We start from the raw sequence: 22,606 nt of genomic DNA, 5'->3' as shown, positions 1-22,606 counted from the left end.
GGTAAATTCAAAAAGTTCACAGAAAGATGGAAAAAATAAAAATGAAGGGTGGGTGTTGCGATGCAGCAGGTTAAGCTACCACTTGGGATGACTTCATCCCACACCAGTGCTGGTCTGAGTCCCAGCTACTCTGCTTCCAATCCCGCACCCTGCTAATGAGCCTGGAAAGCAGAAGATAATGGCTCAAGTCCTTGAGTTCCTGCTCTCCACGTGCGTGTGTGACCCAGCTGTTGTGGCCATCTGGGGAGTAACCCATGAATGGAAGAGCGACCCCCCCCCCCCCACTTCTCTCTGTCATTCTGTCTTTCAAAGAAAGAAAGACTTTTAAAAGTTGAAATCCATACATAGTGTTTTTTCCAAATATACATTTTCCAGGAACTTTTTGAAGTACCCGTGAACATCCTGAACCTCTGTGTTTTTTCTTTAACAGAAAGAGCCTTCTGGGAAGTCAATGTGCCACTGCCGGTGTGTAAGTGTTACCGAAGACCACTGCAAAACAGTCAGAGCAGCCTGGATCAGAGAAAACGTGTAAAGAGGACTTTATACTAGCAACACCTGGCGCATCTGGGACAGCACGCCTTTCTGAGGGAAAGGTGTTATGATAAGCTGAATGCGTGGTGTAAGATTTTCCTACAGGAATTGGGGATGAGGGGTGGGGGCAGACGCAGAGATCTGATATTTGAGCTCGTAAAATAAAACCTGCGAAGACTTTCAGGATTACTAGGAGATAAAAATAGTTACTGAAATACAATTATGTCAATTTAATGTATAGCAAACTTCCTGAAGAAATGCAGTGTGGTGTCACTAGGTACACTAACACCTCTGCCCTACAGAACCATTTTCTTAAGGAGCTGGAATTGTGTGACATTACAGGTCACAGCCACTAGGTGGGACCTCAACTAGTTCAAGAATCATAAAGACCATCAGGAGCAAGCCAGAAATAACCAGAAAGACAAGTACTTCTCTCACTGGGCTGTGGGGGCTCTAATTCTGTCTTCCGGATGATGTCAAATACTAACTGTTGACAGTTATGCCAAATTGTAAGGGGAAGACAGGAGAGCGACAAAGAACAAAATTAACATCAATGAGCATTTTCACCCAAAGGGAGACTGAAGAAGTAACTTCAGCAAAAGATCAACTTTGGTAGGAAAACCAGCCCTATGAACCAAATGTGAAAGATGACAGAGAGTAAAAGGAATGACAAAATAAGTATCCCCTCGTACAGTGAGCAAGTTCAAGATGCTAAGAGCAGACAGTCTTAAGAACAGCTGTGTGAGGAAGGTGGCAGCTGTGGGAAACATACAAGGCAAATCCAGTAAATGAACGGCACAGCACAGCTACAAAGCATAGGTACTGGGGCTGGTGCTGTGGCATAGCTGGTAAAGCTGCCATCTGCAGTGCTGGCATCCCACATGGATGCCGGTTCGAGTCTGGCTACTCCACTTCTGATCCAGCTGTCTGCTATGGCCCAGGAAAGCAGCAGAAGATGGCCCAAGTGCTTGGGCCCCTGCACCCACATGACAGACTGGGAAGAAGCAGCCCCTAGCTCCTGGCTTCAGATCAGCATAGCTCTGGCCATTGCAGCCATCTAGGGAGTGAACCAGCAGATGGAAGACTTCTCTCTCTGTCTCTCTGCCTCTCTGTAACTCTGCCTTTCAAATAAATAAATAAATCTTTAAAAAAAAAAAAAAGCACAGGTACAATGAGGGAACTTGTGTTGAATCTAGAGAAGAGGAGCCATACAAATCCTAAATTACTGTGTGAAGTTAGAAGACTTAACAAGGTTCATAAAGAATCTGCAGTAAGAATAAAGGAATCCCTTCTCATTGCAGGCTCCTTCTCTGAAAAAAAGAAATTTCAGATGAGAAGTGGGTTATTTGGGGCCAGTGTCATGGTGCAGTGGGTAAAGCCGCCATCTGCGTCACCAGCACCCCGTGTGGGCACCTGTTTGAGACTAGGCTGTTCCACTTCCGATTCAGCTCCCTGCTAATGGCTTGGGAAAGCAGCAGAAGATGGCCCAAGTATTTGGGTCCCTGCAACCACGTGGGAGATCCAAAAAAGCTCCTGATTCCTGGCTTCAGCCTGGCCCAGCCCTGGCCACTGAGGCCATCTGGGGAAGTAGATGGAAGATCTCTTTCTCTCTCTCTGTGTGTCTGTGTCTCTTCTTCTCTCTGTGAAACTCTGACTTTCAGCTAAATAAACAAATCTTCTTAAAAAGTAGTAAGAAAGAAGTGGGTTATTAGATTTTAAAATGTTAAGTACAAAGTTGGGTCCCTGGGTGGGTTCTGGTACCCAGCGACCTCTCAGAAGCACTGGTCTAGGTGACAATGATGCCAGGCAACCATGTCCACAGCAAGGAACCATCATGACCATTCTCCTCTAAGTCAGAAGGAACTCTGAGCTTCCTTATCACTACCCAGAATATTAAGGAGGAAGGGGCAGACTTGATAACTGACACACTGCCCCCCCCAATCAGAAACACTGAAGTTAATTTAAAGCCATTTGCTTCTGTTTAGATGGTTAAACTTTCTGAGGTTAAAAAAAAAAGATTTCTTTAATCTTCTTTACTGATAATCTTTGAAACAGTACAAACAACTTGTTCTGCAACTAAAAGGAAGCTCATGCAAAATTCAATAGTTCTGCCTGGTTTGGACTGGAGCTAGCAGGATATTCAAATGCTGAGAGGTCAGCTCAACCTACACAGCGCCTCTGAAAGCAGCGCTGCCAATTTCTTTTGATTTCTGTTTTACTTCATTTCCTTGCACGATGGAGCCCACACCTAACAAGCACAGCGAATCTTATTAACACAAAAATTTTCCTCTGACTCCCCCTCACCCTCCACTCCCACCTCTACCTCGTGGAACCATGCTGTCTCTGAAATCACAGGAGGACAGGGCAGGGCTCCCCCAACCCCGCCCCGAGACTAGAGGTACCTTTCCAGTGTCCTCACACAACCTTTCCCCATCCACAAACACAGCTTTGTCAGGACTCAAACCAGGGCATCAGCTCATCCAGGAAGGGTGACATACCTTTTGGAAGGATCTTTCTGAAGACACAGTGAAAGTAATTTTCTAAAAGACTTGCCGTACTTTTTCATCATTTCTTTATCCTCTACTCCGGTTTCTAAAGTGGGCGGATCATTTTGCAGAGTCAACATTAACACCTGTGGCAGGGAATAAACGTGAAGCCAGAATCTCAGTACAGCCACTGCTGGGAGAGGCCATTCAGTGTTGCGCAGACATCAGAGACTGCCCTGGGTGCAGTACCACAGTGCTTTCCCATGATGTTAGCGTACATGTTGAAAATATCCATTTCCCTTCACGACGCCTTTCATGTGCCCTATAACCTTGTTCTTATCCCACTCCCAGAGCTCACAAAATGTGCTCTGTGTAGGATCTCCCAGAGAGAGCTGGACGTCAGCTCCCAGGGAAGTGGCTCTCCCAGGGCCTGGAGGCGCACGTCGCTGCAGCACAGACTCAGTGGGAAAGGGGGCACAGGCGGGAGAGACAGAGAGGGCCAGGGCAGCACTCATGAGCAGGCACTGCCTGTGCTCCAGGCTCCTGCAACACATTACCAACCCCAAAATAAAACCGCGACATCCCAGGAGCTAACATGATTTCCTTTTTTTAGAAAAAGGCCTGGGAAAACAAATAGGAGACTGCTAAAAACCTTGGCGAAGTTCAGACAGCAAGATGCTGAAAGACAGCCAGAATATAATTGAGTTGCTAAAAATTATAATTAGATAAAAGGCCATGCTGCTTTTGGACAAAACAAAATAAAATACAACTTCAAATCAAAGAGAGAAAAATTCCACGCTTTCACACTAACATCAAAATTATCTGCTTCAAAAAATGTAGAATGGGTGGCAAACTATTGGTCTATAAAATGAATACACCTTCTTAATGCATAAAGCAGCCCTATTTTATGCAAATGCTATGCATGTCAAGTCCCTTTTCAAACACTTTCAGATATGTGAATAGATGATGGATGGAAGCAACACACTGTTGTCTTGTAGAGGATGATGGTGGAGGATAAAAGTGGGAGGAAGGCGAGCTCGGGAGCAAGGTCCGAGAGGACTGCAGCCTGCCATTTCCAGGAGTTAGGGTCCAGGTAAGAAATGGTCAGAAGTGGAGAAAGAAAGGAAACAAAAATTGGATAGAACGAAAAGTGTTCAGAGTCCCGTCAGGGCTTTCTCTCAAAAAGTCCTCTTCAATTATTTTTATCTCAACTTTAAACTTTCTATAACAAAATCAGATATGTGCATATGCATAAGAACACACACATACCCAAACATAACAGGCACATGCACGCTCACATTTTAACTATGTCAAAAAAAACAGATTGATTAATATATAGAGAAAAACAATGAAATGAACTACTACACTAAAATCTTAATAGAGACTGTAGCTGACCAAAGTACTGATGATTCTTTTTCTTCATTATTCTTATCTGTACTTGCAAATTTTCTACAATAAGAATGTATCATTTTCTTAAAAATGGCTTAACTTTTTATTGTCTGTTTTTTTAAAATCCTCCTAAATTCATCCAATGGCCATGAAATACTCACAAATGATATTCTTTATAGAATACATTCCTACTTTCCACTGAATTCTTTCATCATCATTATCCATTAAGGTAAATCAGGCCTGATATCCCCACCTTAGCACTCAGAGAAAGAGGTAGGTAGGTAAGTTAAAAGAATCTCAAAGCCAAAGCATCCACAGCATAAGTGACTTCCTAGAAACACTGGCTCCGTTGCACTGCTGAGCCAAGCAAGACTGCACCAAGAGGGCAGGGGGAAAACGCCCCAGAACACTTACAAGATGAAGAGGCCTGAAAACCCGGGAGATCCACCTGCACAAGTGACAACACTATGATCTGTTCTCAGATTTCTTCGGGCACCTGGGGCCATCTGCCTTAGCTATCAACCAATCTGATCACATTCTTGCTGCAACTCTGGGGCAAGAATGCAAAGCAAGCTGCAAAGCTGGAGCTGTGCTCCTTCTGTCCTATTCTGCCCACTGAGAAAACCAGGCAGCATGCAACCAGGCTGCAGGCCTCCAGGAATGCTCCTTCGGTCTCAGAGAGAAATGGCCATCCTCACAAGAACGAGAGCACCAACCCCAGCCAATCGCATTTCAAACGGGACATATTGTTTGCAATGGTAATTACTTTCATAGGAGGATATTTGTGATACGGCGCCGCTCCTGTTGCTAGTTCAATGGCAGTTATTCCAAAACTCCACATGTCAGCCTTGAAGTCATAGCCTCTCACCTAGGAAAGAAACCAGCAAGAACCACAGTTAGACAGCAGGCATGTCAACATCACAAGTACACGTTGTGTCCAAAACCCAGAGCTGTTTAAACACAACTGCCACAATTGTTGCTAAGGGCTAGTGATTGGGAACTAAATGTTACTTACATGATACATTCTCCTGCAATGTAAGTTAAATGTTAATGTAATAAAAACTACCCACTACGTGCTATGTCAATGCAAATGTCACTTTTTTTCTTTTACCTGTTCCATGACTTCAGGGGCCATCCAACATGGGGTTCCAACAAATGTTTTTCTGACTTTATTCCGGGTAACATCACCCCCAGTTGCTAAGAATGCACTTACCCCAAAATCTGAAAAGGAAAAAAAAAAACATTTTATGTAAGACATGATTGCTTACAAACCCTGGCTTTCTGAATATATCTCCTCTGGGTAGGTCTTGAAGTGGTGATGAATTGATATAAACAGCTCCACGGAGCTCCTCCAGCCATTCGCAGGGATGGCCCTGCCACCTGCCATCCCCCATGCTGTGGAGAATGCCATGACAGGTAATGAGCCGGTACCCCAGACCAAAAGTTTAGCAGACAATTTATATTTTCGACTAAAAGTTATCAAAAGCCATAATTGAATATAAAGTGTTTTACTTCAATGACATTATGAACATACACATTCCCAAAGCCCTAAATATAAAGGGTCTTGGCTTTTAGCTAAGAGTCATGTTAGAAAACCAATTACAAGAACTCCACTGGAGGCAGTCAAGCTAGCATGCAGCATGGTTCCTTTATATACTTTTCTTTTATTATCATTATTTTTTCTAGCCTTTATAATCCCAGGTTGTCAACGTTTGGAGGGAGAATTATTTTTAATAAAAGATGAATAATAGCTGTCTTTCACATTCCCAAGTCCTTGCTTAAATAGTGCTAACACCTGAGCCAAAATCATAATGGCAAACCCATACACCCAGGAACAGACAGCCAACACGCCTGGGTTTGTCCACAGGCAACAATCAACACAAAGGAAGAGCTCCGTCAGCAAAGACTGTTTTCTTTCTGATGTCTGCTTCCTGGATAATTTTCTTAAGTGCAGATGGTGTGGTTTGAAAATTAGACACAATGATTCTTAACACCTCATTTGCTAGAAGCTCATGATGTAGGAAGATTAATTAATTAGGTATAATTAATTAGGTATACTGTATATGCATACAGGTATATATGCAAGGATTACCTTTGTATCTGAGAGTAGAGAAGGCAACACCAAGTGCTTATTAATGCATGAAATCCTGATTACACTTGTAAATAAAGGCTTTAAAAAGTGAAGAGTTTCCAGCACCAATTCCTCAGGACTCGTGCATTTATTGGTAAAAGCCAAGTCAAGAACCACAGGACAATCAGCTGGTAGTCACTGATGAAAAGGGGTAGTCAACACCTCAAAATGCCACCACATCATCCAGTGTGAGCCCCCGACCTTGACAGGAAGTCATGCTCCTTTGCTGGTCCCTTTGTTTGACTGACAGGCTGACAGCAATTACCAAAGAACAACCCAATTACACGCCAAAATCAAAACATGTCAGTATTTGCTTTAGGCCTACAAGATCAGGTTATGCAATTGTGTGACTTAATAACATACTAACTGGTTCCCACAGTGGAAATATGTTGACTCTAATTTTGTTTACATTTGAATTTACTCAGCTCTCAACAGGATTTCAACTACAAGAAAAATAAATCAAAATTGGCAAATAGAGACTTAGTTTCCAATAGCTAGTCTCATGTTAGTATGTAGAAAAAAATGTGTTTTGAGGAATTGCTATGTGATTTAATTCGCATGCATGAGTCCAATTGTAAAACTCTCACAATTCTTATAAACTCATAAAACAGAAGTTTGTAGTAGACACTGCAGTGCAATGGGTTAAGCCATTAATGCATGCAATCCTGGCATCCCACATCAGAGTGCTGGTTCCAGTCCTGGCTACTCCACGTTCTGTCCAGCTTCCCTTGCTGCCTGGGAAGAAAACACATAGTAGCTCAAGTACTTGGGTCCCTGCCACCCACATAGAGTTCCAGGTTCCTGGCTTCCACCTGCCCCAGCCCCAGTTGTTTGCATCTAGGGAGTAGACAAATGGATAGAAGATCTCTCTCTCTCTCTCTGTCTCTCCCTCTCTCTCTTACTCTGTTTTTCAAATAAAAAATAAGGATATTTAAAAAAAAAAAACTGAAGCTTTATGAACAGAAATCTCTGGAATCAGTCAGTCTCCCTATGGATGAGAAAAAAATAACAATCATTCTCTAACAGAGGACTCAGGAGAACTGAAAGGTTTACAAGCATCTACTATATCTGGCCAGAGGAAAACAATGTGGCTTTCAAAAATATTAATTTCAATTTATACTTCTGAAAGCAAGTTTACCAAAAAAATCCAGTATTCCATTTTTATTAAAATGATTTCACAATGTGATAATACATAAATGCATATCATCTATAATTACGGATATAGGTAACAGCTACTTTAAGGAAAACAACAGACTCTTTCTTGAAGCAACCCTGCACCATAAAAGTCATTTCATAAACTATAAGCAACAGAAAAGCCCATCGTTAACATTACATATTTTTTCGACACTTTAAAAACACTATCTGCTTACAGTAGACATTTTAAAAGCTGAAAAACAACTGAGAAAGACATAGAATAGCAATTCTGTATTGACAATGCCCCTTCAATGTACATTTCATGATTCCTGTTTTTATTTATAGCCTCCACTTAGAACATTCACTGTAAAGTCATCAACAGATGGTTACATGTCTTTAAGACTCAGGAAAAAAAAAACTGCAAAAAACACCAATCCTAACATCCACTCACCCTTCTGTCTACAGAATAAACACATAATTTGCTCCTATGTGTGGCTAACGTGTATACATAAAGATTTATATGCACCAAGGAAGGGTAACATTTTGACCAAAGTACAGAGTGTGCTTCTACAAATAGGAAAGCTGGTGTATTTTCTGGACACAGCCTACACAGCACAGTGGAACACAGGAGGGAAGCCACCCTTGTCTCCCAGACGTACGAATACAGCCAACTGGAATGGGGCCAGACACACTGGAGTCAGAACCACGAACACTTCCCGGGCAACATGGACTTGAAGGCTACACATTCAGCAGCCCAGACCAACTTCCCACCTCTGAGAATCACCACAGGATGCTGTCATCCTAGTAGCTGAAATCGCTCACACCTTGAGAGTCCATCGACATCTGTCCTTGTCCATGGCCACTGCCTCCCTTTAAGCCACCAGGACTTCTTGCCAAGATTCTTGCAGCAGCTTCTGAAGCTCCAACTTCCCTACTTTCCCAGAGCCAGGACTCAAAGTTACACCCTAAAAGTCCATAAAGGCACCTGGTCCCCTCAGGATGAAATCAAAATTCCTCAGCCCAACACACCAACGTACAAACGCCTACCCGCCCCTACCCCTCCTGCCTCATCTAACACTGCTCCTGCATTGAGACGTTGTGCTGCAGCCCCACTCAACTACTCACTCTGTGTCCCCAGGCTCCACCAACACTTGAGCCTCTCCTGTGGGGACGTTGTCATCCAGGCACTCTGTCCCCTCCCCTGTCAGCAGACAGAATTCTGCATGCTCTCGTCAAGGACAGAAGCATCATGGGCACCCTCTCCGTGAACAGTCTGATGTTCATTCAGCACCTCATTTGCCTGATTTGTCAGATAAAATTTTTTTCAACTTATTTGAGTTATTTGAAGGCTGAACAGATAGATACACAGAGAGATCTTCCACCTACTGATTCACTCCCCAAATTCCTGTAACAGCTGGAGGTAGGCCAGGCCAAAACTATGAACTAGGAACTCCATCTGGAACTCCTACATGAGTAGTAGGGACCCAAGCAGTTGAGCCAGGTCCCCAGGCTCATTATCAGGAAGCTAGAACACAAGCGGAGGTGGGGCTCAATCCATGGCACTGTGATACAGGATGTGTAGATCCCAAGTGGCTGCTTAACCTGCTGCACCACAATGCCTACCCCATATGCAGAATTAAAGTAACTTTCATCCTTGGCTTATCTTGATATGTAAATTTTAAGCATTGATGAGGAGCTGCAGCATTTTGAGGAATAGTTACCTGATTTTGAGAATAGCAGATATATCAGAAAACATCCTGCATGGGCAGGCAAGGGCTGGACATATGGTGGTCAGGACAAAATGGAGACCGTCTCCCAACTGTGGGACTTCTGCCAAGGTTCCTAACCCTTGTGGGCATCTGTTTCCTCATCAGACTTCTTATTTAGGTATATTAATCAAATATTTCATACTTTCCAACTCCTTTTTACCATATACAAGGGATCTTCAAGAAAGTCATGTAAAATGTATCTTATGAAGAAAACCACACATGGCTTTTAAAAACCTTGCATCAAATATACTTATCTTTTCATTCCATTTCTCCATGGACTTTCTGAAGTCTCCTCACGTAAAAATTTCTAACAATAATTGTTACAAGGAGCAGTGAGTCACAGTTCTCTGCTTTTTAATCAGCGAGGCAATAGACTGAGGAGATGAGCATTAACATTTTCCAGGAGTAGACATAAAACAGGAGGGAACAATTCTTTTTTTTAGGATTTATTTATTTGAAAGTTAGAGTTACAGGAAGACGGGGAGACAGAGAAAGAGAGAGAAATATCTTCCATCAGAAGATTGCTGTAACAGCCAATTCATGGGACACAAATGGGTGCCCATATGGGATGCCAGCATCGCAGGTGACAGTTTTACCCACAATGCCACAAAACCAGCCCCAAAGAGTATGATTCTTGATCTTAAGCCTTAAGAATATGACCATGGCAGCCAGTGTTGTGGCGTGGCAGGTTAAGCCTCCACCTGCAACACCAGCATCCCATATGGACACCAGTTTGATAGCCGGCTGCTCCACTTCTGATCCAGCACTCCGCTAATATGCCTGAGAAAGCAGAGGAAGATGGCTCAAGTGCTTGGGGCCCTGCCATCCACGTGGGAAATCTGAAAGAAGCTCCTGGCTCCTGGCTCAGCCCTGGCTATTGCAGCCATTTGGAGAGTGAACCAGTGGATGGAAGACCTCTCTCTCTCTCGAGCACTCTCTCTCTCCTCCTATCTCTAACCTTGCCTTTCAAAGAAATAAAAAAAAAATCTTAAAAAAATAAAATACGACCATCTTGGTCAGACAGGACATGAGGCACAGCAAACAGAACAAGACATAAAATCAAACACCACGTTGTCTGTGTAGAAGCAAAGGAGCTAGGAGTGGAATGGTCATAAAAAGACTGTAGCCAGAGTGGGCCTTGCACCTGGTCTTAAAAGTGAGGTTAGGGTTGGGGTGGGGAAGTGCAACACGAGACAAATTCCAAGCCAAGATACAGAAGGAGAGCAGCGCAAGTGTGGAGTCAAGAAGAAAAACTGCCCGACAGCTGAGAAGGTCGAGAACTCAAATACCCACCGGGGTCAGGCAGAAAAGAGGGCAGAGGGTCCTGTAAACCCACAGCAGAGCTGCAGTGAGTTACAGGGGCGCTTGGCTGGCACTCTCAGCGCTGGGAGACATCAGGGAGTGCTCAGCCTGCAGGCCTCAAGCAGGCTTCAGCAATGCAGCCGTGCAAAGAAGTGCCCTACAGGAATAAGCAGCAGGTGCTGTTGGATCTCCCAGTTTTCCCAGAGAAGCCAAACACCAGGATCTTGATTTAACAAAAAAAAAAAAAAAAAAAAAAAGAGTTCCCTTTTTTGTTGCTGTTGACAACAAATTCATTTACAAAAACAAAAACATAAAAGCAATTCTCCCTGCCTAACTTGGTCAGCAAAACTCATCTACCAACTATGTTGCTGTGACAGCCAAAATTTACTTGAAATATTTCAACATACGCCCTGTGATGTTAGGTTTAGGATACTACAACCCAGGTGGTCAGCCGACATCTTAACCAAGAATGCCTGGTGCTGGGGTTTCTGCTGGCACCCGCTCCAAGATGCTAGGGGCAGCTACTACAAGGATTTCCATGACCCATATTTAAGTATGGGCATTATAATGCAGGTAAATGTCCAGAATGGATTGCTTTTCCGGGAAAATAGCGACCTGCTAAGCAGCACATAGTTGTCAGAAACAGGCTTCCACTAGTGAAAATGGTTTTAGAGTACAAAGATTTATGTAGCATATGACTATGTATTTCAGATGTACATCCCACTTTTCTAGGAACAGAACACAACAATCTGCTCAAGCCCAAGTGTAGACTAAATCCCAATGTAGACTTCCATCCCAGTGGATGGAAGATCTCTGTTCCCTCCCCTCCCCTCCCCCGCCTCTCCTCCCTTGTCCTCCACCCCCCTTCCCCTCTCCTCTTTCTGTCTTTCAAATACGATGAAAATAAATAAAATTTGAAAAAAATTTGGTCTGAAACTTGATTTCTTTTAAATTGGGAGCAAGGCTGTGTGCAAGCTGCCAGTCGTCAGCTACCTCAAACTTCCATAACATATGCCATTGCCTTTGAAAAGGAACCAGAGGTGGACAAGGGGAAAACTGGCTTAGGTCAATTCAACATTTGGTTAGAGAGCAATGGAGTCAGCGTTTCATAGTTCCCACTTCCCACAATGCATTCACAATGGGATATGAGATACTAGTCCTTTCTCTGCTCCAGGTGGCTGGTAGGGGGTTTGATGCAGTGTGAGTCTGTCTGTCTGTCTGTCTCTCTCTCCTTGAGGGAAAAAAAATTTGGAGACAGAAGCCATGCAAGGGAGGTCAGTAATGGGGGAAGACTGGAAGCAGGAAGATCACAGCCATGACCTAGGAGTCCAATTGACAGGGTTTGTGTGTGAATGGAGACTCTAGAAATGACAGAGGGTAACAGAAATCCTTGCAAAAACAAGATAACATAACGGATATTGAAACTGAAGAGGAGGAGAGGGAGGAATATTAAATGACTTGCCCAGGAACACGGAGCAAGCTGCTGAGGGCCTCCAAGAGATCCATCCTCTTTCAAAGACAGTCAGTTAGGCAGCCTCAGCCTTCTTTTTGGCTGTTTTCTTTATGGAAAAGGAAATGCAAACTAGAAAAGTGATATTAATGTTCCACTACTCCTCAGCTTGTCCCCAAGCAAAAATTAGGTTCTCACTGCTCAACACAGGAAAACCAGCTCGAGGTGCCCTGGTGAGTACTAGGTGTCACATTTGTATCATCAAAACGATCCCTTGATAATGTGGTTTGATCCCCAGTTCTGCTGTTGTGATTGGTTTTTTCCTCATGAGAGACTCTCAAGACTTCACTGGCAAAATGCAAATGTTCTTCCAGATACTCAGGAACACGCTTAGGCCTTCCAGAGTCACAGGTTTCCCCAAACTGCTCCACCACCGGAGTGTGACGGACCGGATGGGATACAAAGGACTCTATGACTGAAATGATGCAAAGCTGCATTACAAAGGGGCATAAAACAGAGGAAATGTTTTCTAAACTCTGTTAGGAAAAGAATAGAGGAGGCTTTGCGCCAACAAGGTGTTTCATTCCTTTCACAGCTGGTGCATTAAGACGTGTGTCAGTGGTGCCACAACCCACTTACATTCATTCAGCACATAGCAGGTGCGCATGACAGTGTTTACACACTACGAGCTTACAGGGTTTTGATCTAGATGCAGTCCTGGCCATCTAATGAGAGCTAGCACGGGAAAATGTGTGAATTTAGATGGAATTACAACTACAGGACCTGAACCACATCAACAGAGGAAACGTGCCAATGGATCAATGAACCACACTCAGAAAAGGTCCCTGCTTTCTGCTGCTAAATCCCAGGTCAGAGAAGAGAAGCGCAAACCAGGGAGGCTCAAGGCTTCTTTTCAGCAGCTGGAGAACCAGACGCGGGTCTCTTCTCACTGCAATCCAGCCAGCTCATCCCACCCACAGGCACCTTCCTCAAGTGCCAAATCCCTCACCCCCCCACCCCCACCCCAGGGCATTTGAGAACCTGGAAGTCCATTGCAGGCCATAATTCAGCAGCTCTGTGGAAGCATGGTTTCCACCTCCTGGCAATGCTTATCCAATCATTTTCTTCTTTAACAGGTGCCTTTGGTTTCTTTAACTGACCAAATCACCATTTCTCAGTTTTATTGCAATTTTATCGTGGATCGAACCCAGCCTTTTCTATCACTTTTCCATTTGTGTGTGTGTGTGTGTGTGTGTGTTTAAATGAAAGAGGAGTAGGGTGGGCATTGTGGCGCAGGTTAAGCCTCTGCTGGGGGAGTCTGCATCCCATATCAGAGTGCCTGCAATCAAGTGCCAGCTCTGTTTCCCATCCAGCTTTCAGCTAATGCACCTTGGAGGCAGTACTTGGGTCCCTGCCACCCCTGTGAGAGACCATCTTAAACTTCCTGGCTCCTGGCTTCAGCCTGGCCTGGGCCTGGCTTTTGCAGATATTTAGGGGAATGAATTATGATGGACGATCTCTCTCTTGTCTGTCTCTCTGTGTGTCACTCTGCCCTCCAAATAAATAAATAAATCCTTTTAAAGCCTAAGTAAGCTAACTAAATTAAATGAGAGTGACTTATCACTTTCCTAGGGCCTGGCCATCCTCCACATGTCACTGGATCTCTGGGCACTGAGAGCCAAATCTGAGTGGAAACAGTGGGAGGGGAAGTGTCCCCTCGATAGCCTGCTGGGAAACCCTGCAACTCAGGACCAGAAACAGCCTCAGGCTGTGATGAGTTGGAGGAAGCAGAGCAGAACACCTCAAGTCCTCCAGGTGGGTATTGCACCTCTAGTTACTTGTGTGCCACTCAGCTCATCCCAGGGCAGGAATCAGAGCACAGAGCCCAGGAGGCCACACCCGGATGTGGCGAGTACCAGACCAGCAGCTGCCAGCCCTCACTGGAATGAAATTATACACTTTGCTCACAGGAGCAGTTTTCTCACTGTTGTTATGATATTTCAGCATGCTCATGAATGTGAAACTGTGATGGGGCCAAACATGGTCTTGTATATGCAGACCCCATTCAGAGGCAAACGGTCCTGACCACGTCCAGTGAGTCTCCTGCAGTGATGCCAGGACAGACCTCAAGGTGAGGACACAGTGGGAACAAGGAGTCCACAGGACTGCACTCTGGAATCACACAGACCGCAAGGTAATTCCCATCGCATTCTCTGCTAACTGACTTCTTGGTGCAGGAACTGTGGAAGGTTCTCAATAACACGAGTCCTGTGGCACACACTGCTGTTTCACTACCCAGCATCCATGCCCTACTCTTTTCTACCAAAACCTTGGTTCTGATTGCCAGGCCCAGGGGAATTACTCTTCCAGATCTAAGCCAATCATGGTGGTTGGCTCCCTTCACTGGTGAATGGTCTGACAGTCTCACCTAGTCTTGGATTACGAGATCTCAGGGGAATACAGGGCGGCTCTTGTGGGAAGGCTTCCTCCTAAATAAAAGCACCACCCCACCACCCCACCAGACTCCATCGCTTGCAGCTCTCCTTCCTCTTTGGGGATGGCCTTGTGGAGGCAAGACGCAGGGGGTGAGAGAAGCCCATGAAGCAGGTGCTGTCCAACACCCTGAGGGTGCAGAGGGACAGCAGGCAAGAGTCCACGACCTCTGTGGTGTCCCCAGGCCTCTCCACCAACCCTGAAACTCACTGCCCCACACTTCTTGTTTTGTGAGATAACTAAATGCCTTTGTTGCTTACTCTCTCTCGTCAGACAAGTACTCTGTGACTGTACCCAAAGGCTGTTTAACTCTTACAGTCTGCTGTCTTTCTGCAGTCCAGCCGTGTGTCTGTGCACTTCCTGACTGCTCTGGGCTGGCTACTGCATCAGAGGTCAAAGTCACTGCAGTTCGCAAAAGGATTTGGTAAAAATCAGCAAGAAAGCAGTTTAGCATACAGCGCAATTTTCGGTTTTAAGACAGCTCCAGTATTAAGCACAGCTTTTAATGCCTGGGGTCCAAATCAAAACAAATAAATGCAGAGGTGTCTCAGTAGGGAGGAAAAAACATGCTGTAAGAAGAGTTTGATTTACTTTTTTGCTAATAGTTGCTATTTGCGGCTACTCTTACATAAACCTCCAATAGCAAGAACAAGTCATTTCTAGGAAAGCAGGAGAGAGATGTACTTTCAATGTTCTGGTCTAGACCCTTGCTACCCAAAGTGGGGTCCACAGACCACAATCCTCATCCTCATCTGGGAGTCTCTAAAAAATGTGGAATTTCAAGTAAATCTTCAAAAGGAAAAAAGGGCTGGTGTTGTGGCGCAGCAGGTTAAGCTGTCACTCATCACGCAGACAAACCATATCAGAGTGCTAGTTCAAGGCCCAGCTGCTCCACTTCTGATCTAACTCCCTGTTAGTGCACCTGGGAAAGCAGTGGAAGAAGTCCCATGGGGTAGGCCCCTACCACCCATGTGGAAGACCCAGAGTTCCACGCTCCTGGCTGTTGTAGCCATTTGAGGAATGAACCAATATATAGAAGACCTCTCTCTGCCTGTCTGTCTGTCCTCTCTCTTTGTCACTTTGCCTTTCAAATGGGTAGATATTTTAAAAAGAAAAATTTAGAATCTCGGTTCCTATTCCAGAGTTGCTGACCCAGAGTCTGCACTGTGGCAAGACCCCCCTGATGGCTCAATGCATGCTGCAGGTAGAGGAGCTTCTGAGCACGTGTATGGCTGAGTCAGTATGACAGGAAGACCTAAGTGCCCGACCAGCTTCCCTCTTTCACCTCAGGGATGAAAAAGAACTGAAGTAATGCAGACAGAATAGCAGGAAAAATGTATGTGTGCATGCACAGTCATGTATTTCATGAGATTTAATATGAGTGTAACCACACCCCACAGGCAACTTTCTACCTCAGGCATACTCAAATGTAGCTCATATACCCAGCAGGACAAACAAATTCATCCACATGGCACACCTCTAGGGAAATGTCAGATTTTTCATAAAACACCTATTTTTAATCAGATAAAATAATTTACAATTATAATACTTATTACTTTATTATATAGTAGGCCCACCAGTAACAGCTGCTCACCAGAGGTACCATGGCACAAGACAAAAACTACATGCAGAGGACATGCCCACAGTGGCCTAAAGATCTGTCGCTAGATCCATCACCTAGACACCATAACAGGATTACACCCTGTTAGGACCATCACCTTATGACTTTGGGATCCAAACTTCAAAGGTCCACATGTGTGGACTCAAGCCACAATAATACTTTATCTGCTACTAGCAACCAGTTACTCACATACCTCCTACTACAGAATGCGACAGACCACCCACCTATCCTGCTCAGGGGCGACTCTGGAACCCACAAGGAGCCAGACACAACCCAAGTGAGTCCTGTGATACCCTTGCCCCCAACAGGGCTGCTGGTTTTCACTTCTATTTGTTCCTGCTTGCATGCAAATGGTGCTCATTTGTCTTCTTTGGCTCTAAAGTCTGTGGCACCCATCCACAGCATGGTGTCCAAGGCATTCAGAGGTGGAAAACTCCATCCTGCAGCATTTCCCAAGCCTGGGCACTAGAGTCACTTAGCAGCTGATCTAGACAAATCCACATTCTAACTATTAACGGAGGGGAGGCAATCCTGACCTTTCAAACATCAGAGAGCAACAACTTCACAGCCTTTTCTGATTTTGAGAGAAGGAATCAGAAGACAACACCTTTTAATTCATTAAAGGTGTAGTTTCACCAATAAAAATAAAAGAAACACAAAGAGGCAAGCCTTCTCCATGATTGGGCCTCATACCATCACACTTCCTTCCAATGAGCTATTTTTTTTAACAAGGGAGATATACTTAGCACTCAACTGTACTTTACCCAAAGAAATCAAGCTTAATTCACAATGACACAGAAAAAAATGTTAGAAAAACACAACAGGAGGATTCTTGATTGAAATGCAGGGCTATACCAGCTACCTCCTCTTTCCCAATCCCACAACTATTCTCAAAATCAAGACAACTGGAGCTTAAAAGGGACAAAAAGATAAAAGAATAAGTGCTAGCAGATGTCAAATCACATTGGCTTACAGCTCAGTTGACTGATACAGTCAATTAGCGAGAGCAGTGAAGGAGAGCATCGACTTAAAACAACAGCAAATTGCAGATAATCGGTGCATCTATGTCAGAGCCACAGAACACTTCCGCCAAAGCAGGCCAGACTTCACAGGCAGAAGTGCAGCCAGAGGTCACTCCTGGAGATGCAGCAGCAGATGGCAGGAGAGCCAGGAATACAGGACCACAGCGGCTGTGCTAAAGGTCCTGGGAACAACCAGTTTTCTCAGGTCAAGGATACCCATGACCAAGGGGGCTCCCTAGTAGTCAACTCTGTACTAAGCAGAAAAAAAAAGTATCTTTTTAAAATATCTATTTATTTAGTTATTTGAAAGGCAGAGAAACAGGGATAGAGAGACACAAATGGCCACAATGGCAGTAATGGGCCAAGCTGAATCCAGAACCCAGGAACCCCAGGTAGGTAGCAGGAGCTCAAGCACTTGGGCCAACGTCTGCTGCTTTCCAGGGACATTGGCAGGAAGCTGAATAAGAAGCAGAACAGCCAGGACTCAAAGAGGCACTCCAATATGTGATAACGGTGTTGCAAGTGGCAGCTTAACCAACTGTGCCACAATGCTGGCCCCATGAATTATCTTTTAATTCCATTTTCTCCATTAACCTTTTGAAATATTTTCATATGATAATCACAGTGAACAAAGGAAAAGTACAGATAATCCCCAAATAAAAAAAAATCCTTTCTTCCCTGGCTCCCTAATGGGTAGGAGGAATATTTTAAGATGCTCTGGTAAAAGTAGCCAAAAGACAGACACTTGGCTTAATCTCTCTTCCTCGCCCAAGATCAACCTCTAGTTCAAATGCTTGGAAGCAGGGCGATGGCAGCTGATGAAGGGCTGGTCAAACATTTGATGCAAGACAGGTCCTCAGAGAACAGCGTGTCAATCTTCCTTACTGTACAGCCAAAGAACCGAACCCCAGGGCAGCTGAACTGTCACAAAGCATGGAAGTAAAAAATCACATAGGAGGCTGGGAGGCAGGGGCAGCAGGAGCCTCATGGCAAGGACTGTGCGCCAAGGCTAAAAAGATGAGAGTTTTCTGCCTTTACAACCTTCACAGTGACCTTAAACAAGCCCACGAGTACACAGCAGATCTCAGGGTCTTCACCTATGATGACCTCCGTCTGCTCAGCTCACAGAAGAGCTGCAAGGGGAGCACCAAGTAAGTACTGATACCGTATTATCATGTCCACGGCCAAAGGCAGGCTTTTTAAAAAATATTTATTAATTTAAGAGGGGAGGGGAGGGGAGGGGAGGGGAAGGGAGAATCTTTCATCCATTGTTTCATTCCCCCAAACGGTCACAACGACCAGAGCTGGGCCAGGCCAAAGCCAGGATCTTCTTCCAGGTCTCCTAAGTGGGTGCAGACACCCAAGCACTTGGGCCATTCTCCACTGCTTTCCCTGGGCACATCAGCAGGGAGCTGGATTGGAAGTGGAACAGCAGGGACTCAAACTGGCACCCATATTGGACACTGGCACTGCAAGCCATGGCTTAACCCACTGCACCACAACACTGGCCCCAAAGGCATGCTTCTGCAGTCAACAGGCTCTCCTGGCTGAACATACCCACAAAGAGGCACAAGCCACTTAGATCAATTATTAAGGAGTCTAAATTTCCAATGTAATATTTATGTCTCCGCAGGTGGCCTTTTTCATACAAATCTCCACTTAACTAGCTCTACTAACAGAAGCCACTACTAAACCACAGCAGCCCATCTGTCTATTTTAAAGAGACAGTCCCTGTGGAAGACGACTAAAATAAAACAACTCCAGTTGCTGTTAGTATTTAAAGAAACAATTCACAAAGTTCCAGGAAGGATTAGTTGAGGATAACATGATCTTCAAGGAAATCTGTAAGTTTTCAAATCTGCCATACGGAAGACCTCATGTTTAAAACACCAACACTGAACGGCCACTCAGCTATGATGATCACACATTAATTCTGCTGCTCGGGACTCTGTCAATCCTAAATCACTGTGGAGTCACAACTCATTCACTACTCACTTACCCGGCTCTCAGTGCTCTGTTCAGTTCTGAGCACAAGGATTGACTACAGAACAAAAAGTCCTGCCTTTGTGGGGTAGACATTTTTTTTTTTAACTTTATTTATTTGAAAGGCAGAGTTACAAAGAGATGGAGAGAGAGAGAGAGAGAGAGGGAGGAGGGAGGGCTGGGCCAGACGGAAGCCAGGAGTCAGGAGTTTCTTCTGGGTCTTCCACGAGAGTCCAGGGGGCCGAGAACTCGGGCCATCCTCCATTACTTTCCCAAGCACATTAGCAGAGAGCTGGATTGGAAGTGGAGCAACAGGGACTCGGACCCATGCTCATATGTGATGCCGGCGTCACAGGTGGCTTCACCAGCTATGCCACAACGCCAGCCCCTAGTGGAGCTGACCTTTAAGTAAGTGCAGGAGCAAGGGAAAGTTAAGTACAGGTAAAAGCAAAATTAATAAATACAATATTCAGCAGGAGTGCTCAGGCTTTGGCATGCATCAGAATCACCATAGGGCTTCTTAAAAGGGAGTGCTGGGCCCTGCTTCGCCTTTGATTCAGCAGACCCAGGGTAGCGGAGCACAAGAATATGCATTTTCATCACAGTCCAGGAGCACGCCTTGTGAGCCACTAACATACAGAGTGAACCAAGGCACACAGAGGAAAACAGCAGAGAATGGGAAATAAGGGGAGAGGAAGCTACGCTTTACAGTTTCAGGATGGCCATGTATGTGTCACTGATGCCAACACTCCAGCTAAGATCTGAATGCGGTAAGGAGAAGAATATTCCAAGCCGAGGGAACAGCCCATGCAAAGACCCTGCGGCAGACACATACAAGCCAGAGAGGCCTGCCTGCCTGCCTGCCTGGAGTAGGGGGAAGGGAAAAAGCAGAGATGAGCTCAACGGGATCACAGGGGGCCCATGTCTTATAAGGCCACCTGAGCCACCTCAGAGATTTTGACTTTGATGCTGAGACGGGAAGGCACCCGATGGCTTTGGGTAAAGGCCTGGTCACAGCAGTTTCATAGCATTACTCTGGAGGCTATGGAGACAGCAGAGCACAGCGGGACAAGAGCAGGAGAAGAGGACTTTTTAGGAAGCCATCGTGAAAATTCATCACTGCCGTTCCCCAGAGTCCAAAAGGGCAGGAAGCCCGAGTTAGGAGGCACGGCCAGACAACAAACCCAAGCACCGTGAAAGGGATGCAGGCGTCTCAGTGGGCATCTTAACTGCTGGGCCATGCGGCTGCCCCAAAACCATCACTATTCAAAACACATGGTTAGGATATAAATCCAGCACAACCTATTAAACTAATCCTAAAGTCACTAACTAAAGTTTCCCTAAACATATGCATTTCCCTCCATACTGACACAGTTGTGAAGCTAAATTTTCATAGTTATCTAATGCGGCCTGCCCTGCACGATAAGCTCCATGACAACAGACAGGAAGTCGCCACTGCTTTCCACCAAGTGCCTGGGACAGAGCAAATGCTCACTAGGTATCTGTCAACCAATCTCTTGAGACACACTGAACCCAAATACCTCGGGTTTACCTTTTCATCAGGAAAGGAGAGTCTTAACAAACAGAGGTTCTGCTATTTTACACACACACACACACACACACACACACGCAAAGAACTGAGTTAAATTGCTCTGCTTTCGGTAGAAAAACTGTTATTGTATCCAGACCTCAGAGGTTTGGGGTGACCCATGGGATTCAGCTTAATGATGACATTCAGGTCCTTAAAAGAAGGAAGGCGTGCAGAGAGGGAGACCACGTCCCATGAGCCTCATGCCTTCCTGGGCACTTCCCTGGGCTCACCCCTGGCTCCCAGGCAGCGAACCGTGCACAGCTGCAGGAATATTCCAGCAGTGCAGACAGCCTGACTTCTCCTCTGCCGGGTTTGCCCAGTAGCACTCCATTACGTTACTGCTCAAACAACCGCCAGCAGTTGCTAAAGAATGGAAAGCTGCTTACATCCCCCACGTGTTTCTCACCATTGGTACACAGAAGGAATGGAGAGCTAAGCCTCCAGACCTCATGGCACACCCAGTTCATGAGAGAGGTGGACCAAATGCTACTATTTGCCAAGATCTGAAAAAGATTTTAATTTATATGGTACTCTGTTTTCTGGGTGTACTCTGCTTCCCTCGACCTGAACTCTGTTAATAATCTGTTAGCTGGCTTAGGCAGAACTTGCCCACAGCCAGAGGTGCAAACTGCTCATCAGGGGCTGTGGGTCTAGTGGTTAAGATGCCTGCACACCAAGTCACAGTGCCTGGGCTTAGCACTGACCTCTGGCTCCTGATTCCATCTTCCTAAGAAGGCAGCTGCTGGGAAGCAGTGGTGGTGGCCATGTAACTGGATTCCTCTACCCACAAGGGAGACCTGGGTTGAGTTCCTGGCTCCCCGGTTTGGCCCCAGCCAGGGACCTCTGGGCATCTGGGGAGTAGGATAGTAGATGGAATATCTTCTTTCCCTCTCTCTCTAGTAAAAAGTATAAATTTAAAAACCACTTTATATTCCACCTTAAAAATGTGTAACATTATGGGCATTTCAGAATTTTCCTAGGAGTGCTGAAGTGCCCAGGTTTGATTCCCGGCTCCAGCTCCTGACTCCAGCCTCTTGCCAACGCGTACTCTGAAAGGCAGTGGCAATGACTCAAGTAACTGGGTTCCTGACACCCACATGGGAGACCTGGATTGCTTTATAGCTCTTGGCTCAAGCCCGAGCCCCCTAGCCCTTGTGGCTACTTAGTGAGTGAACCAGCAAATAGTAGCTCCGTGTCTGCCTCTCAAATAATTTTCTTAAAAGTAAATGTGTTGGAGCTGGCACTATGGCATAGCAAGTAAAACTGCCGCCCATGGCGCCAGTTTGAGTCCCAGCCATTCCACTTCCAATCCAGCTCCCTGCTAATGTACCTGGGAAAGAAATGGATGCTGGCCCAAGTGCTTGAACCCCTGCACCCACGTGGAAGACCTGGAAGAAGCTCCTGGCTCTTGGCTATGAATTGGTCCAGCTGCAGCCATTGCAGCCATCTGGAGCATGAACCAGTGGATGGAAGACCTCTCCTCTCTGTCTCTGCCTCTCTCTTTCTCCTTTTCCCTCTCTGTCTGTAACTCTGCTTATCAAATAATTAAATCTTTAAAGTAAATGTGTTTTCTTCCATTTAAAAAAACAGTGTGGGAAACTAGAATTAAAAGATAAAGTTTGTTACAAAATTTTTTTGAAATCTTATGCACAGCTTTTTAAATAGGATGTAATTTCCATGAACTTTGTGAAGACTCCTCATACA

The 22,606-nt window shown here is 45.2% G+C and overlaps 1 protein-coding gene across 3 annotated transcripts in view; it reads right to left on the bottom strand.

Moving 5' to 3' along the window:
* Positions 1 to 22,606, bottom strand: part of STK39 (serine/threonine kinase 39) — a 333,872-nt gene that overhangs the window by 197,243 nt on the left and 114,023 nt on the right. For all 3 annotated transcript variants that reach the window (XM_089328246.1, XM_051848536.3, XM_051848534.3), the window contains exons 6-8: positions 5,518 to 5,627; positions 5,173 to 5,274; positions 3,030 to 3,163 (exon numbers count right to left, since the gene is read on the bottom strand). In XM_089328246.1, coding sequence (XP_089184372.1) covers positions 3,030 to 3,163; positions 5,173 to 5,274; positions 5,518 to 5,627 — 346 coding nt within the window. The remainder of the gene's footprint in view (positions 1 to 3,029; positions 3,164 to 5,172; positions 5,275 to 5,517; positions 5,628 to 22,606) is intronic.

This window comes from Oryctolagus cuniculus, chromosome 3, assembly GCF_051225735.1.
Source record: "Oryctolagus cuniculus isolate XC-2025 breed Fujian yellow rabbit chromosome 3, ASM5122573v1, whole genome shotgun sequence".
Taxonomy (NCBI): domain Eukaryota; kingdom Metazoa; phylum Chordata; class Mammalia; order Lagomorpha; family Leporidae; genus Oryctolagus; species Oryctolagus cuniculus.
Note: the sequence above shows the minus strand (reverse complement) of the source record. Positions and strands in the feature narration are given on the sequence as shown.